This window comes from Gracilinanus agilis, chromosome 1 (assembly GCF_016433145.1).
Source record: "Gracilinanus agilis isolate LMUSP501 chromosome 1, AgileGrace, whole genome shotgun sequence".
Lineage (NCBI taxonomy): Eukaryota > Metazoa > Chordata > Mammalia > Didelphimorphia > Didelphidae > Gracilinanus > Gracilinanus agilis.
In genome coordinates, this window is record NC_058130.1 from 421,256,091 (window position 1) to 421,272,341 (window position 16,251).

General features: G+C 35.7%; 1 protein-coding gene across 3 annotated transcripts in view; it reads right to left on the reverse strand.

The window, feature by feature from the left end:
• Window positions 1-16,251, reverse strand: part of FHOD3 (formin homology 2 domain containing 3) — a 703,058-nt gene that overhangs the window by 599,937 nt on the left and 86,870 nt on the right. For all 3 annotated transcript variants that reach the window (XM_044664978.1, XM_044664968.1, XM_044664960.1), the window contains exon 2: window positions 6,083-6,189. In XM_044664978.1, the coding sequence (XP_044520913.1) occupies window positions 6,083-6,189 (107 nt within the window). The remainder of the gene's footprint in view (window positions 1-6,082; window positions 6,190-16,251) is intronic.

The following is a 16,251-nucleotide window of genomic DNA, read 5'->3' on the forward strand; positions in this document are numbered from 1 at the left end:
GGGCAAGTATTAAACCCCTGAAAGGAAAAAAAGGGAAAAAAAAACAGACTTTTCATTGTGTGAAAGATGGATTGGAGTTGGGAGAGGCTTGAGGCAGGCAAACTAAATAAGAGGCTATTATATAACAGGGATGTTGACGGCCTGAACTAATATAAGTGGAGCAAAGGTGATGAAGAAGAGAGATGTGAAGGTAGAAATGACAAGATGAGGGGATCAGTTGGATAAGTGGGGTGAATTAGTGCCGTAACAGTGTGGCAAGGGGAGAGGAGACATAGGAGAGAGATGTTGTAGAGATCGAAACAATGCTATTTGCCAACTACTAGAGTATGTTGGATGAGTAAGAGTGAAGAATTGAGGATGACATCCAGATTTTGAACTTGGATGACAAGAAGAGCATAGTGGTACTCTCAACAGTAAGAGGAAAGTTTAGAAGAAATACAGATTTTAAGAGGAAATATTTTAAATTCCATTTTATAAATGCTGAATTTGAAATGCCTGTTGGACATTTGCTTTGAAATGTCTCATAAGTAATTGAGGATGAGTCTAGAGTTTAGGGCAGAAATTAGAACTGGATATATAGATCTAGTAACCATCTACTTACAAATATTTGAACTCATGAGAGCTAATTAGGTCACCATCTAAGAGAAAGTAACAAGGAAAAAAAGAAGAGGGTCCAGGACATGGTCTTTGGTTTCACCAACAGTTAGGGAACATCTTGCAGAGGAAAGTCCACCAAAGAAATCTGAGGAGTGGTCAGATAAGTAGGAGAAGTAAGAGGGAAGAAAGATGGTCAAACATTAAACCTTCATTAAGTACCTACTATGTGCTAGGGCAGCTAGGTGGTATAGGGGAGTCAGGAAGACAATCTTCTGGCCTCAGACACTTAGTAGTTGTGTAACCCTGGGCAAGTCACTTAACTCTGTTTGCCTCAGTTTCCTCATCTGTAAAATGAGCTGGAGGAGGATATGGCAAACTACTCCAGTATCTTTGCCAAGAAAACCCCAAATGGGATCATGGAAAATAAGACATTATTGAAAAAGGACTGAATTAGCAACATGTCCCAGGAAATGTGCTAAGTGCTGGGGATTCTAAGAAAGAAAAAGACAATCATTGTTCTCAGAGAGCTCATACTCAATCAGAGACCACACCAAGCAAACAACTATATACAAACAAGCTATGGGCAGTCTAACCTGGAGATAATAAACAGAAAGAAGGTACTAGGATAAAGGAAGTTCATGAAAGACTTCCTGTAGAAGGTAGGAATTTAGCTGGGATTGAAGGAATCCAGAGAAGCCAGGAGGCAGAGGCAAGAAAGACAAGTATTAGAGGCAGGAGGGACTGGCAGGAGATGGAGAGTCTTTTCTTTGATGAACCAGGAAGCCAGTGTCACTAGAACAGGGAGTACATGGGGGAGTCATTTTGTTGTTGTGGCAGTACATCCTTTGTTTCGAAGAGGACCAATTAAATCACAGGGTGAAATTGTGACTTGTGTGTGATTTAAGTGAGACAGAGCTACACAAAGTCATCAACCTCGCTCAGTTTCAGAGTTAATGAAGTCCAGAGGCAAGACAAAACTCAGGACTACTGGCGATAGCCATCATGAGGGAATATAAGGTGTAAGACGATTGGATAGTCAGCAGGTAACTCATAAATATATTTACTCTCTCTCCCAGCTTCATTTCCTCCATAAATCTGATGAACATGTTTCTATACATTCAGTTATGTTGCTAATAAAAGATCTTCAAGTGGGAAAAATTATATACAGAGCACTATGGCATGGTACTAGAGAATTTTTTCATCTATCAAGTTGTGTCAACCAACACATTTTCAGTAAGGTTGTTCATTTGGGATGGAAATGTCTATTAATGTCTATGTGTCTATAAATTCAGTTTTATACTATTATCCCAGACACATTTCTCCATTTCAAAGAAAAAAATTCCAAGTGCCTGAGTACCTCTTCAATAAATCTTTGAACTCACTGATTTGGGGAGACATCAACATTATCATCAACATCACCATCACAGCTAACATTTATAAAGTAATTACTCTGTTCCAAACACTGTCCTCAGGGCTTTAAAAATATTATCTTATTTAATCCACACAACAAATCTGGGGGATAGTTGTTATTATTTTTTCCAGTTTTACAGTTGAGGAAACTAAGGCAAATAGAGGTTAAATAACTTGCCCAAAGTCATGTAGCTAGTAAATGTCTGAAGCTGAATTTCAATTCAGGTTTTCCTGACTCCGAGCCTAGCACTCTGTGCAGTCTGGGACCACTTAGTTGTACTGTGCCACATAGCTGGACTTCTTCCACTAAGTCATAGCACTCCATCTATACTTTTGATTAGTGCAACTCTTATTCATGGACTCATAATTCTCTGAATAAATCCCACTCTCTAGAACCTTGGAGGCCTTTATCTACATGTTTTAATAATAATAATTATAGGGAAAAGCTAGGTGACTCAGTGTATTGAGAGTCAGGCCCAGAGATGGGAGGTCCTGGGTTCAAATCTGGCCTCAGACACTTCCTAGCTGTGTGACCTTGGACAAGTCACTTAACCCCCATTGCCAAGCCCTTACCACTCTTCTGCCTTGGAACCAATACATAGTATTGATTCCAAGATGGAAGGTAAGGGTTTTAAATAATAATTATTACTATTACTATTACTATTATTATATAGACAGTATGGCATTGTGGATATATTGCTTGACTTGGAATAAAATAGATGTAAGTTCAAATTTTTTCCTTGATGCATACCAGCTGTGTGACCCTGGTCCAGTGCCTCAGTCAACTAACTACCTGTGAGTTACATGCTAAATCAGAGAAAGGCCTTCATCTTCAGTAGAGGGAGCTTTCACATTGGGAGGAAGTCACAGATCTTTCCATATTCCTATATTTTTAAAAAGGACTATTATCTGATATTTAAATAACACATTATTACCATAAAACACCTTGTATCTATTATTTAATTAGCTTATTACAGAGAGAAAGATTTAGGGCTAAACTTATAGTTTCAATGTTATGGGAACTCTCAATAAGGAAGCTCATTCATCTAATGCAGTCATCACCAGTACCGTGATGTACTTAGAGTTACCTGTGTGGCATGCCAAAGATCAAAAAGCCAGTACATGTCTGAGGCAGAACTTGAAACCACATCTTGCTAACTCCAAATCTAAACTAGAATAAGGAAGACAGAGTTGGGATTATCAACCCCATTTAGCATAAAGAAGAAACAGGAAATTGGAGGAAATAAATTCAAACATTAGATTAAAAGATCCTGAAGGGCAGGGACTCTCTTTTGTCTTTCTTTGTAACCCCAAATGCTTACTTCAGTGCCTAGCACATAGTAATCACTTTATAGAAGTTTAAGGACTGATTGCACCACTGATATGGCCAATCTAAGGCAGGAGTTCAGGTCTTTTAACTCAAAATGCAATATACTTTCCAATACACTGTCCACTTGAAATCAAAATATATAGGATAGCCCTGATCTAGTGATTCTGTCAAGGGAGATCAGTTCAATGGATTAAGAGCTGGGTTTAGGGACAGGAGGTCCTAGTTTCCAATCTGGCCTTAGCACCTCCTGGCTGTGTGACCCAGGGCAAGTCACTTAACCCCCATTGCTTATCCCTTAGCTCCTTGGAACCACTACACAGTATTGATTCTAAGATGGAAGGTAAGAGTTTTTTTTTTAATTAAGATCAGGTTAGTTTAGTATGGCTTATTATTATTAGTTATCCCAATGTATGAAGTACTTTTAAAAATTCAAAGTACATTTTTAAATGTCATCTCATTTGATCATGACAGTAGCTCTCTGAAGTAGGAAAAGAAAATATGAATCAGAATTTCAGAACTAGAAGTGAGATCACTGAGATAGATTCCTGTTCCCATTTCTGAACTGTCCCATCAGCTCTCATGGACCAATCTTCAGCAGAGCTGTGCTTTAGATACTCATGGGAGCAGGCAATTGAGGGCACCCTGGCTGGGGTGGGCAGAGCAGCAGCAAAGACCCAGCTGAGACGCAAGAAAGGAGTGTTTTAAGAGGGAGACCTCGATGTCATGGAGAGAATGAGGAAATGAGTAAAGAGCACTAGACTTGATTATTAAGGAATCATTAATGACTCCACTCCCAAAAGTGCTAGTTTTAAAAGACATGGTCTATCAAAAGTCGTCCTCTCACCTTTTTTTTAAAACCCTTTTCTTCCATCTTAGAATCAATATTAAGCAATAGTTCCAAGGCTAAAGAGTGACAAGGGCTAGGCAATTAGGGTTACTTGCCTTGCCAAAGGTCACACAGCTGGGAAGTAGCTGAGGCCAGATTTGAACCCAGGACCTCCCATTTCTAGGTCTGGCACTCTATCCACTGAGCCACTCCACTGCCCTCATTTTCTTTCATTATTATGTGTCATTCCTTTTCTACATATTTTATCCTATCTGCCAGAGAAATGAGTTTTGTACTACATTTGCAGTTTATATATTTTTACCTTCACTGCTTTCTCTTTTTGAAAACTATTAAACACTTAGGTTTATTTTTTTTCAATAACACAGCTCATATTTATGTAGCTCTTTAAGATTTTCATTGTGCTATTAAATCACCTCTAATCTCACCACAATGCTGGTAACCCAAGCCTTGGATTGATAACATCTCCCTTGGTCTCTTCTCTGTTTGGAGGGCAGAGTAGTAAATTTCTCCCAATGACTTCCTTTATAGAGGAAAGAAACAAGACTTCCTGGCTCACTCTACTCTGTATCTGTCACTTTGCCTTGACTCACCTCCATGAAGCAAGCTACCCCCTCACTAAGCATCCCCTGGTCTTCCTCTCCCTTCCCTCTTATTTTTCTACCTCCTTTTGTGTGTCTCTTCTTTGGTGGTAAGCTCCTTGAGAGCAGGGACTATCTTTATTAATTGTATCTTCAGTGCCTGCCACAATGACTGGTACTTGGTAGGTGCCTAATAAATATTTGTTGGAATAGATTGGGTTAAATCAGTACCTAGGACATGGGCTCAGAAGAAAGCATAAAGACTCACAACACCAGGCAAGAGAGGTTCTGCTCAACAGAATAAGACCATGAATGAACTCCTCAGGGGTTCCAAGGTGTAGCTCTGCAAGTAGCTTCCCAATAAAGCTACAAGGAAGTTAGACTCATGAACCAAGAGTACCCTAACTATGGAAGATTTCACAGCCACTCCTGGCATGTCCACTTCAGGATGGGAAAGAGCTTCCTTATAGATATAAGGCATGGCCCTTGTGCTGAATACAAAACTATCAGAAGAGTTTTTTTCATTTAAAAAATATTCAGTAAAGTATTTTTTAATGAATGAAAAGTTCAGAGAGAGAACTGGGTCTGGAGTTAGAAAAACCTGAATTCAAATATAGCCTCAGATACTTCCTAACTATACTACCCTTAGCAAGTCACTTAATCTCTGCCTGCCTCAGTTTCCTCATACATAAAATAGGGGTGAGGATTGATATGAGGATCAAATAAAATAACAATTGTAAGATACTGATCACAGTACCTGGCATATATAGAAGATACTATATAAATGTTAGCTATTATTAGTTGTTACTATTACTAAATAATAGCACTAATGACTATTAGTAGTATTACCATTAGTATTTTAATATAATAATTAATAATATTAAAAGGTACTGTAATGCAGGATTTAGCATTACAGTACAAATCAGTTAGAATGAAATTTCAATGTAAAACAGATAATTTATTGGTAAAAATCTGCTTTTTAAAAATGAAAATGAAAAGTTCTAGATATTCATTGAAACCATAGTTGAAATGAAAAATCCTCCCAGACTAGCCTCTAGTCCATCACTTCATAAATACAAAGCCTAACGGTAAAACAGAAAGAGAAACTGATCCCCAAACTACACCAACTAAGCCATAAAGTTTGTTCCTATTTTATACTCATTCTTCTCTTTTGAAGTTGTGAATGATGAAACAAATAAAACTCACATGGCCTCAGAGGTTCCTTTTCAATGCATTAAATTTTAAATCCATTTTCAAAAATGCAGTACACATTCCCTGATAGCATGATATTTTATCAGATCTACTAAGAACATTACTTACCCAGCATCTTCCTGGAAGCCTTCTAGTTCATCTCGTTGCTCAGCTAAAGTTGATTCCAAATCCAAATATGTACCATTGTGAGAGAGTTGCAGTGTACAGTCATCAAGCTGTAAAAGAAAACATCAAATGAGGTTTCTGCTTTGATAAAATCTACGGGGGGGGGGGGGAAGGGAGAGCAACTCCATCTTCTAAAAAATCTCATTATGTTCAATTTAAAGTTGTATTATTTTGTATTCTTTAAAGTTTTATCATTTAAAGTTGTATCATTTGTAGTTGTAATACTTGGATTAAAACCAAACTCTACTACTAAAACATATGGAATAAAAATGCTCTAAAATAATAATATTGGATGTTATCTAATAATTCAGATTTGCAAAGTATTGTACCAATACTATTTCATATGGAACATGGAAGGTCAAATGAAGGGAGTTTTTTCACAAATAAACTGTAAGCAAGTCATTAGCATTCTCTCGAAGTGAAATTAACACTTACAGAAAAATAGTCTGTAAGGGCTTTTGATACCAAGCTGCCCTGAGTCTCTGGAACCCTTGACCTAGAGCAACATGCATAAGCTAATAATGCTTTTTATTTCATGCATAAAGATTCAGTGTAAAAAAATAAATAAACAAAGATTTTCAGAGCTTCGATGTAATTAGAAAATACCTTACCTAAAGTTATTGAGCAAGCAAACATTGAATCCAAAACTGAAATCTATGGATTTATCTTCTGACTAATGAAATCTCTACTTTGCCACTCTATTCTGTGTTATGAGAGACCATGAAATAACAAACAATCCTTGCCCTTAAGAAATTTATAGCCTAATTGGGAAAGTAGATGTATCCATTTAAAAAAAGGCAATAAATTATAAGCACCAAATAAATTGGTATAGACCAGTGATGGGCAAACTACAGCTCACGGGCCAGATGTTGCCCCCTGAAATGTTCTGTCGAGCCTCTGGACATTATTCCTAATCTGACGAATACAATGAGTAGGATACAATACAATGAAACTTCAAAAGAGTTGCCTTAGAAACAGACTGACAGATGAACATTTCCTTTCCTTTGGCCCCCTCTTTAAAAAGTTTGCCCATCACTGGTATAAACAATCAAAATATACACAATGCAAAACTGCCATATTGAAATGAGTAATATTTTAGAATTGCGATCTTTAGTTACAGTCTATGATTCTATTTTTCGCCACCATTCTCAATAGAGTTTGATTTAGGAAGCTCATTCTCTTTTTCTACTTTTTTAAAATTACATGTAGAAAAGTTTTTAACAATTGTTATCTGACATTTTGCTATCCAGATTCTTTCCCTCCCTCCCTTCCATCCTCTCTCTCCCCAAAACAGTAAATAGTCCAATATAGGTTACACCAGCACTGTCATACAATACATATTTCCATATTCTTCATGTCATTGAAGAAGATACATATCATACATGCAAGAAAAAATTCATGAAGGAAATAAAGTGAAAATATGTTTTGGTATGCATTCAGACTCCAACAGTTCTTTGCAAGGCTGTGGGTGGCATTTTTTATCATGGGTCCCCTAGAATTATCTTGAAACCTTGCATTACTGATAAAAGTTTAGTCCTTCACAGTTGATCATCTTACAATATTTCTATTACCATATATAGTGTTCACTTCATCCTACTCACTTTGCATCACTTCATATGTCTTTTCAGGTTTTTCTGAACTCATTCTGTTCATCATTTCTTATGTCACAATAATATTTCATTACAATAATATGCCACAGCTTGAGCAGCCATTCCCCAGTTGATGACCTCCACTCAGTTTCTAATTCTTCGTCACTATGAAAAAGGAAGGGAACCCATTCTTGCCTTTGCATTCTGCATACCATACTAACATAATCATGGAAACAACACTGGTTTCTGAGAGTGATAGAAATAGATAGGGTTTGGTCAAGAAAGAGCTAGGCAGACAGTGGATGGTCAGGCCCTCTGGAGGAAGAGAAATAGTTAGCATTTCCTGTATGAACCCTTTCCTGAGTCTCCCCACCCAGTTTCTAATGCTCTATCTTATTTTAAAATCTTTGTACTATTTGTCTATCTCTGTTATATGCCCTGGACACTAAGTAGAATGCAGGCTTCTTGAGAGCAGAGGCTTTCATTTCTGTCAGTAACTAGTACAGTATCTTATACATCCTGACTGCACTTAATAAAGGTGTACTGAATTGTTGCATTTTTGTTAGATCATAGCTATAAACAATAAAAAGAATGTTAGACAACAGGTAGACAACTGTTTATCAGGTAGGCAATGATAGACCTCTGGAAATCTGAAGAGATGGACCTCCTAATATGTGTGAAAAGTACCATGTCAGAGAAATCTGGCAGCAGGTAATTATGCAAAAGTCTAGGTAGCTAGACTATGTCAAGAAGACTAGGGAGAGCAAAACAGGAAATCTAGCCTCACAGGAGTTGGACTAGTGGGCAAAGAATCAAGGCAGAGACAAAAAACAAAGACATTATTAGAACTGGGATAGAAAGAAATGGTCACAAAGAACAAAGCAAAAGGCTAAGCTACTGAGAACAAAAACAAAAACAAAAAAAAAGGGCAAGGAAAAACCAGCAATAAGGTAGGCAATCATGAGTGGTCAAGTTATAAAATGAAGAATCTTTTTGACTTCCCTGCCATGGGAGACCTGCAATTAAGGATGAAGTGACCCCCAACTAGGGAGATCAGAGGGATTCAGTGGCACCAATTAGTAAAAATCTAGACTCTTCTTAATCATCAGTCTTCAGAAGTCAAGATAAATAACTGCATTGGTCAAAGTTTTTCAAAGTTGTTTAATTTTACATTATTGTATTATATAAATTGTCCTACAAGTTGTTCACTTCACTCTGCATCAATTTATGTAAATCTTCTCAGATTTCTCTAAATCTATGCTTTCTTCAATTTTTATAAGAAAATTATAGTCCATTATACATATAACCATAATTTATTCAGTCATTTCTCAACTGCTGTACTTCTTTCTTATTCCAGATTGTTAATGATTCTTAGATCTTCTGTAGTCAAAAAACAACAAGCCCAATTTATTTGCCTTTCTAATTTTAAATTGTTTCCAGATGTGCCATTTTAGGAATTATTAACAATTAAATAATCCAATCTCAGCATGTCAGGCAACCATTTATCAGGTAGATATTGTGTTATAGCAGAAAGAGCACATGATTTGGAGTTAGAGGATATGGGTTTTCATCTTGGTTCTTTCACTTAACACCTTTGTGACCTCAGTCAGTGGAGGCAACACCCATCCTTCAATTGGTTGTTCAATCACAAACTCTGGGGTTAACTTGGTTCAAAGCTCCTTCTGATGCCTATATAATACTTATGTTACATTAGGTAAACCATCAGCCTCTCTGGATTTCAGTTTTCTCATCTATAGAATGAAGAGGTTAGATTAGATAATCTTTGAGGTTTCATTTAGTACTATATCTATAATCCTGTAAGTTCCATGTTCTTTGAGGGGAAAGACTTGGTACCATAAAAAAAAGATAACATAAAAACACCAATCTCAAAAAAGTCAGTTGTTAAATTAATTATAGCTATCCAAGAAAATGCTACCAGAAATAGAGAGATTCAGAAATGAATTCTTCCAAATCTTCAAAGAATAATCCCTCTATTATTACGTAGGTTCTCTAAATATTAAAATAAAGTGAGGCAGGAGTGATTTTCTAATCCAAACCTGGAAAAAATAGAAAAAATTAAAAAAGAAATGTACAGATCACCCTCACAATTGAAAATATTAATTTGTTCCAACACAATTTATATATTAGGAAACCCTTTGAGTATCACTCAAATTTAGTTTGCTTCTGGGTGATTTCTTTTCAGGAAACACCTTGAATGCAGAAAATAGATCACTTCATAGTAACTCATAGTAACTGACATCCACTTCCATAAGCAAACTTTAGGTTTTTGTTGAGGTGTAATGCCATATTTATTGTTTATCTTCTGGTACAGTAGACCCATGAACATAAAATGGCACTTTCCACCATGACTGAGGGAGGCCTCTAATTTAGGCCTGGTAACTTGTAAGATACTGTGTCAGAGCTCCAGGAACCATGGTAGTGTCTGAGCAGTGGCCCAAAGTCTGAGGTGCTGTTTATATTTATTATAGCATTTATGTATTCTTAAACATTTAACACATATAAAACTGCTACCATTTTTATTAGGTTCCTATATTCTTTTCAAAGCATCTCTGACAAAGTTTCTTAGTGTTATACCTATCACCCATGTCCTTCATTAGATCTATGGTTTTTATTGTGTAATTTTGCATAGAGTGGTTGGGAATACATATCTCATGTTATAGCAGAACTGACTCTACGTGATACTAAAGGTAACAGAGAGCCACTAGAATATATTAAAGAGGGGTAAAGGGGTTGAGGGAAGGGGCATAGTCAGAGTCAGACATGTGCAAAAAGATTAATTCAAGAGCTGAATGGCCTGGAGTGGGGAGAGATGTGAGACAGAAAAACAAACCAGCAGGCTTTCCCAACAATCTAAGCATGAGGTGATAAGGGCTGGGACCAGTGTGGTAGCAGTAGCAGAGAAGAAAGGGGGGGGGCATATACAAGAGATGCAATTATAAGGGGGAAAAAATTAGGTCTTCACATTTCTAAGAATATCTGTTTGAAAGCAAAAGCTGATGAAGAATCAGCGATAGAATGAGAAAAGGCTCTTAACACTCCCTTTATGGAGTTACAAGTATTCATCACTGATTTGTATTTATAACTGCATGGCCACTCTCTATTAAAGGGGTCAAAGTGGATCATTAAACAACCTACATTCCTCTGTGGAAGGACACATCCTCCTCTTTACCAACAGGGATACAAGATTATTCTGGGATGTTTTTTACACTGCTTTTGATGGACAGAACACTTAAAAAGAATCAACAGAAGCAGGCTTAATAAATACAAGAGAAAGGATGATATCTCAGCTCCTGGATAATTTACACTCTTCTCTTTGTGCCTTAATCCAGTGAGGTGGAAGGTTACTGGGGACTATTTAATGACTAGTAAGGTTTTGTCTGCAGATCCCATGTAAGATAAAGTGATCCTTTGTGCCTTCAATTAAATATATGAATAACTCTGGCCTTTATCTGTATGAAAGAAGTTGAGACAAATAAATGCTAGTGTTACTCTTAAAATCAGATTTAGTTAACAGTATGGTTAATACTGCTCTTCAGAAGTTTAAAAGAAAAAGAAATCCTGACAATTCAAAATATACTATGAAACTAGCCCAATGCCCATAACTTCTGCTATCTACAGGAAATTTTCTTAATGAGAAAAATCCATTCTACAGACACACTGTCTCTATCAGAATCACATTTCTGAGACCCCCAGAGTGGCCGCTCTCCCTTCCCTCTAAAGCTAGAGGTACTGTATACCCAGTAACATGTAGGCTACATATCTGAGGATATGTACTTCTAGGTGAGCCATATGGACTGGGAGCACAGCCTTCCCCATCAGTCCTAGACAAGGCCTTGCCCCTGTTTTGGGTCATTGCATTATTCTACTAAGCCACCATAGCCACTACAGTAATATCTAGTGCCAAAGGATGGTTTTGTTAGAAGGCTACTTATACTCTAAAGCTATATTCATCATGGCATCAATATACACAAGTTGGTATGTACTGTCATCTGCATCTTTTAAGACAAAAAAAAACTATTCCCCATGCTGATTCTTAATTTTGTGAAATCTAGAGTGGGCATTTCAAGAATAGAATTAACTGTCTGATTTGACAATAGAAATAATAATGAGTTTATATTTATCCAACATTGTGCAGTCATAATATACTTTATATATACTATCTTATCTGGTCCTTGTAATAATTCTCTCAAAAAGTCAGTTTAACTACTATTATCCCCATTTTTTCAGAAAAGGAAATTGAAGCAGAGAGGCTTCTTGCCCTAGGTGACAAAGCCTGGAAGTAGCGGAGCTTGGAATCAAAATGAGGTTTTCATTCTAAATCTAATGCACATTACTGCCATTTCAATTAAATGCTTTTGTCTGGTTGAAAAAAACTAGTATCCAATCATGTAATTAAAAGAAAAACCCAGACTAGATTTTTCTTAGTTTTTCTAAAAGGTTAAAGGAAAAGGTATCTTGATGAGAAAGAATTAAACAGATTTTATGTCCATTTTGAATTTTATTTTCCAAAGAATCCCTTATACATAACAGCAAACCTAAATTCCAGAAACTGTATTATTTATGTAGTGACTATCATCATCCCAGCTCCAGGACTGACCAATATATTCTCAACTCCAGCTAAAGTTACTAGTCTAGGTTTACCAGAAACATTAACCAATATCAATGGACTTGAGCCAGAGCTCTGATTTCCTAAAGTCAAGCCAAATTTTAAAAACAAACTCTGAGGCAATAATGATAGGACTTTGATGAGTATAAAAGGGCCTTGAAAAGAATGGACAAAAGCTCATTTCTCTTAAACAAAGACTTTTGGTAGACCTAGCCTGGCTCCAAAATGATGTTTATCACAGGGTTCTTGAGCTCCACTGGGCCTTGTCTTGATTTTTTTTCAATTGGTCAATTCTAAAAAAGCTTGGGCTCCATTTTGCTTAAATGATGCTTCTGTTGCTATGCAACTGTGAATCCTGCAGCTTTCTGAAACATTGCAGTTCCTTTAAAAACATAGAAAACACTCAGTTTCAAGAGGGCTAGCAGAACAAGCAAAGAAAGTTTTCTCTTAAGCACAGCTACCTAAAAACAATATCAAACCTCCCTTTTACATTTCTTACCAAATATGGCAATAGCTATTTTGGTTTTTAATGTCTTTAGTCTTTCAAAATGGGAGGGGGGAAAGGGAATAAAAAGCAACCCTCAACAAATCAAAAAGAAGAATAGACAAGAACACCACTGTTTCTTCTTCTCATTACAGGTGAAACACATATACTTATCCTAAATATAGGCATGTCTCTAACTTACAAACAGTTGGTTTATAAGGGGTCTCAAATACATAAACAGGTGACATGGAAATGATTGTCCACAGCTCTTGAACCCTTAGAGCAGGGATATGCAATGTATGGCTCTCGAGCCATATCTGGCTCTTTTGAGGGCCAGATATGGCTCTTTCTGCAGGAGCCATAAAGTCAATTTTTTTCAGGCGCTGTTACAGGAGCAGCACTGTGAGCACTATACGACTCTCACAAAATTACATTTTAAGAAATGTGGTGTTTATGGCTCTCACGGCCAAAAAGGTTTCCGACCCCTGCCTTAGAGGTAACTGCCCTTCATTCCTTAATTCACAACATCTGAGTGGTAATAACCTCAAGTGTAAACACAAACCACTTGAGAGAACAAACAAGTTATTGGTATCCAGGGATATGTACCCTCTCTGTGTCTCCCTTTGCCCCAGGTTGTTAGGGAGATGTGTTCTCAAAATCCTGAGCTGAAAACTGGAAACTATTTTCCCAAAAATAATATTAATAATAAACTATTAGTAGAAAATAAATGAAATAGAAGGAGTTGGAATAGTAAAAGTAGTCATAGATATGACAGAGAGGTCAGTTAGAGCTGATGGCTCCCTTGAAGATGTTAGAAGTAAGCAATGTAAGTCTCCAGAACATTACGTGGACCTGTGAAGCTAAGAATATGGACAAAGTCACAGATGGACAGGGATGACTAAGTGGCTATCTGTATCACTGCAGGGAACTTCCAAAGTTATTAAATCATAGATCCATATGAATAATAATGAACTTCAAAGTCCTCTGTCTTTCATGGACTGATTAATGAAAAAATCTCCATTCTACAAATATGAAAGACCCTGGAGAGTTCAACCAATAAACTGTACATGTACTGGACCATCATCACAGATTAAACTGGTATTCATAATTGCCTAGAAATAACATTTATCTATAAGAAAAATAAATAGTAGTTGATTTGAAAAATTTTCCAAGATACATAGAACAAAAAAAACTTTCAATATAAAGAAATGTAGGTAAGTAATAAAAATCATATGAGAAAGAATAACATGTATTATCCCTGTTAAACTGTCTACCACTCAAATTGTAACTGTGAATGATTTCAGTGAGTTTAAAGAAGATAAGCTTCCATCCTAATAACTTTATTGAACAAAAAAGCAGTTGAATGACTTCACTGGGGTCATACTAGCATCATCCCAAATAAGTAAAGAATCTAACTTTTGATAACTGTTGATAATTAATGCATTTCTCTTTCCAATATATGGAAATATTCCAATCTCTTTCCATCATATCTGTCTTACTATGGTTCCCACAATAATTTTCTGAAATTAATGACTTATAGGAAAACTATTTGCAGTTAAGCTAGCAGGTAACAGTCTAATATCAGTAATTTATAAGTAAATGCTACATATCTGTTAGAATAATATTCAGTACACAGAGAGGAATAAAAGGATAGGAATAAGCAATTTTTGAGGAAATCAAATTACAAAGGAAAAGTTATTCAAATTCACTAATTGGAGAAATATAAAACAATTTATTCTTGAAATACTATTTATACCCATCCAATTGAAAAAATAACTAAAAATGAAAAAGTTCAATGTCAATGCACTGTTGAAAAGTCAAAGATATTCAAAATTTACAGCAGATTGCATCAAAATCTTGAAATACAATTTGTAATAAACTTTATAAACACACAGAAAAATTTAGATGAAGATAACTAAACAAATGTTTTTATTGTTATTTTGTTCAAAGGAATTTTACCTAAATGATAATTAAAACTTAACTCCATATATTGTTTATCAATATCTGTTGAATGTTTTGCTTAAAAATTTTAATGAATTTGAACATCAGTATCCAAAAATGAATTAGAGTAGTTTCTTTATTTCCTATATCTCAGAAGAATAAGAGATTGCACAAATACATGATATTAGTCTTTTTTGTCAGAAAATGATGCTTATATACAGAAATTAGAGCTTGGAACTCATATATGTGTGCTTCTTTCAGATTTACAAAATACTTTCTTATGTGCTCAAAGGATACTTTTCTCTTTCTCTACCACTGACCCATGTCTACATTTATGAAAAAGTTTATTTTTAAATGGTACTGTTTCATCCATTTAAATGTGAAAGGGAACATATTTGAATAAAATACTAGAAAATCATGTTTCGCAGAATTTTTCTTTTTTTTCTAAATGCTTTCATTTAAATCTTTCCTTCTCCTACCTACCCTCACTAAAATATTGACTAACCACTGGATAAATCTGAGATGAAGTAATAGGTCTTGATCAGAATGTTCAAAATTTTGAGGTTCATTTTGCCAGAGGTAAACTAAATATCAGCATTTCCTTAGCATAGGTAAGTATGTTTTATTTACTCTGGTTTTTTTGCCTTCTGATTTCATTTGTAGAAAGAATATCAATATGATATGCTTCATCTTTTATTTATTTAAGATTTATAACCTACTTACTTCTGTAAAGAGTTAAGGCAGATAAAAAATATAGTTCAAGGTAAGACATTTAAAGATTAAAATAATAAAACAGTTGATCTGAAGGAATAAAGTAGAAGTATAAACCTGGCACTAAAGAGAAAGAGATTACTACTAAATATGACAAAATTTCCTAGTAGCTAAGGCAAAAGGAGGAAGAGAAATATTGAGCTACATTCATTTTCTGATAAAAGTAGAATATTCAAATGCAAAATCAGGGACAATTTTTCCCTGAAACTAAACTAAAATTTGAATTTAACCATAAATGCTTTCACAGAGAATACTGAAGATATCTCATACATTGCTGCACAATCAAGTTTTATAAAAGAAAGTGTTTTAAGTTGAAGAGTTCTGTGATAAGCCCCTAGAAATAGCCTAAACACCAACAATGCATGTCAGACCTAAGAGCTCTCAAGGAACAATCAATCCCTTTATTTTACAGATTCAAAATCTGAGGCTCAGAGAGAAAAGGTATCCATGTTTATGCAGATACTATTGGCAAAAATGAAACTACAAAGCAGTACTAATGCCACTATAACAAGAGAATTTTTAAACACTGGACACACTAATTCAAAAAAAATGTATCATATATCTACTATAGCAACTGTGTTAGGTGCTGAAAATATGGAGACACAAAGCTAAAAAGTTTTCAAAATTAGCCTTAGCCACAGGCTATGTATGATTTTGCTATCTTATGACACTGCCTCTGCCCACAAGGAGGGAGGAAGGA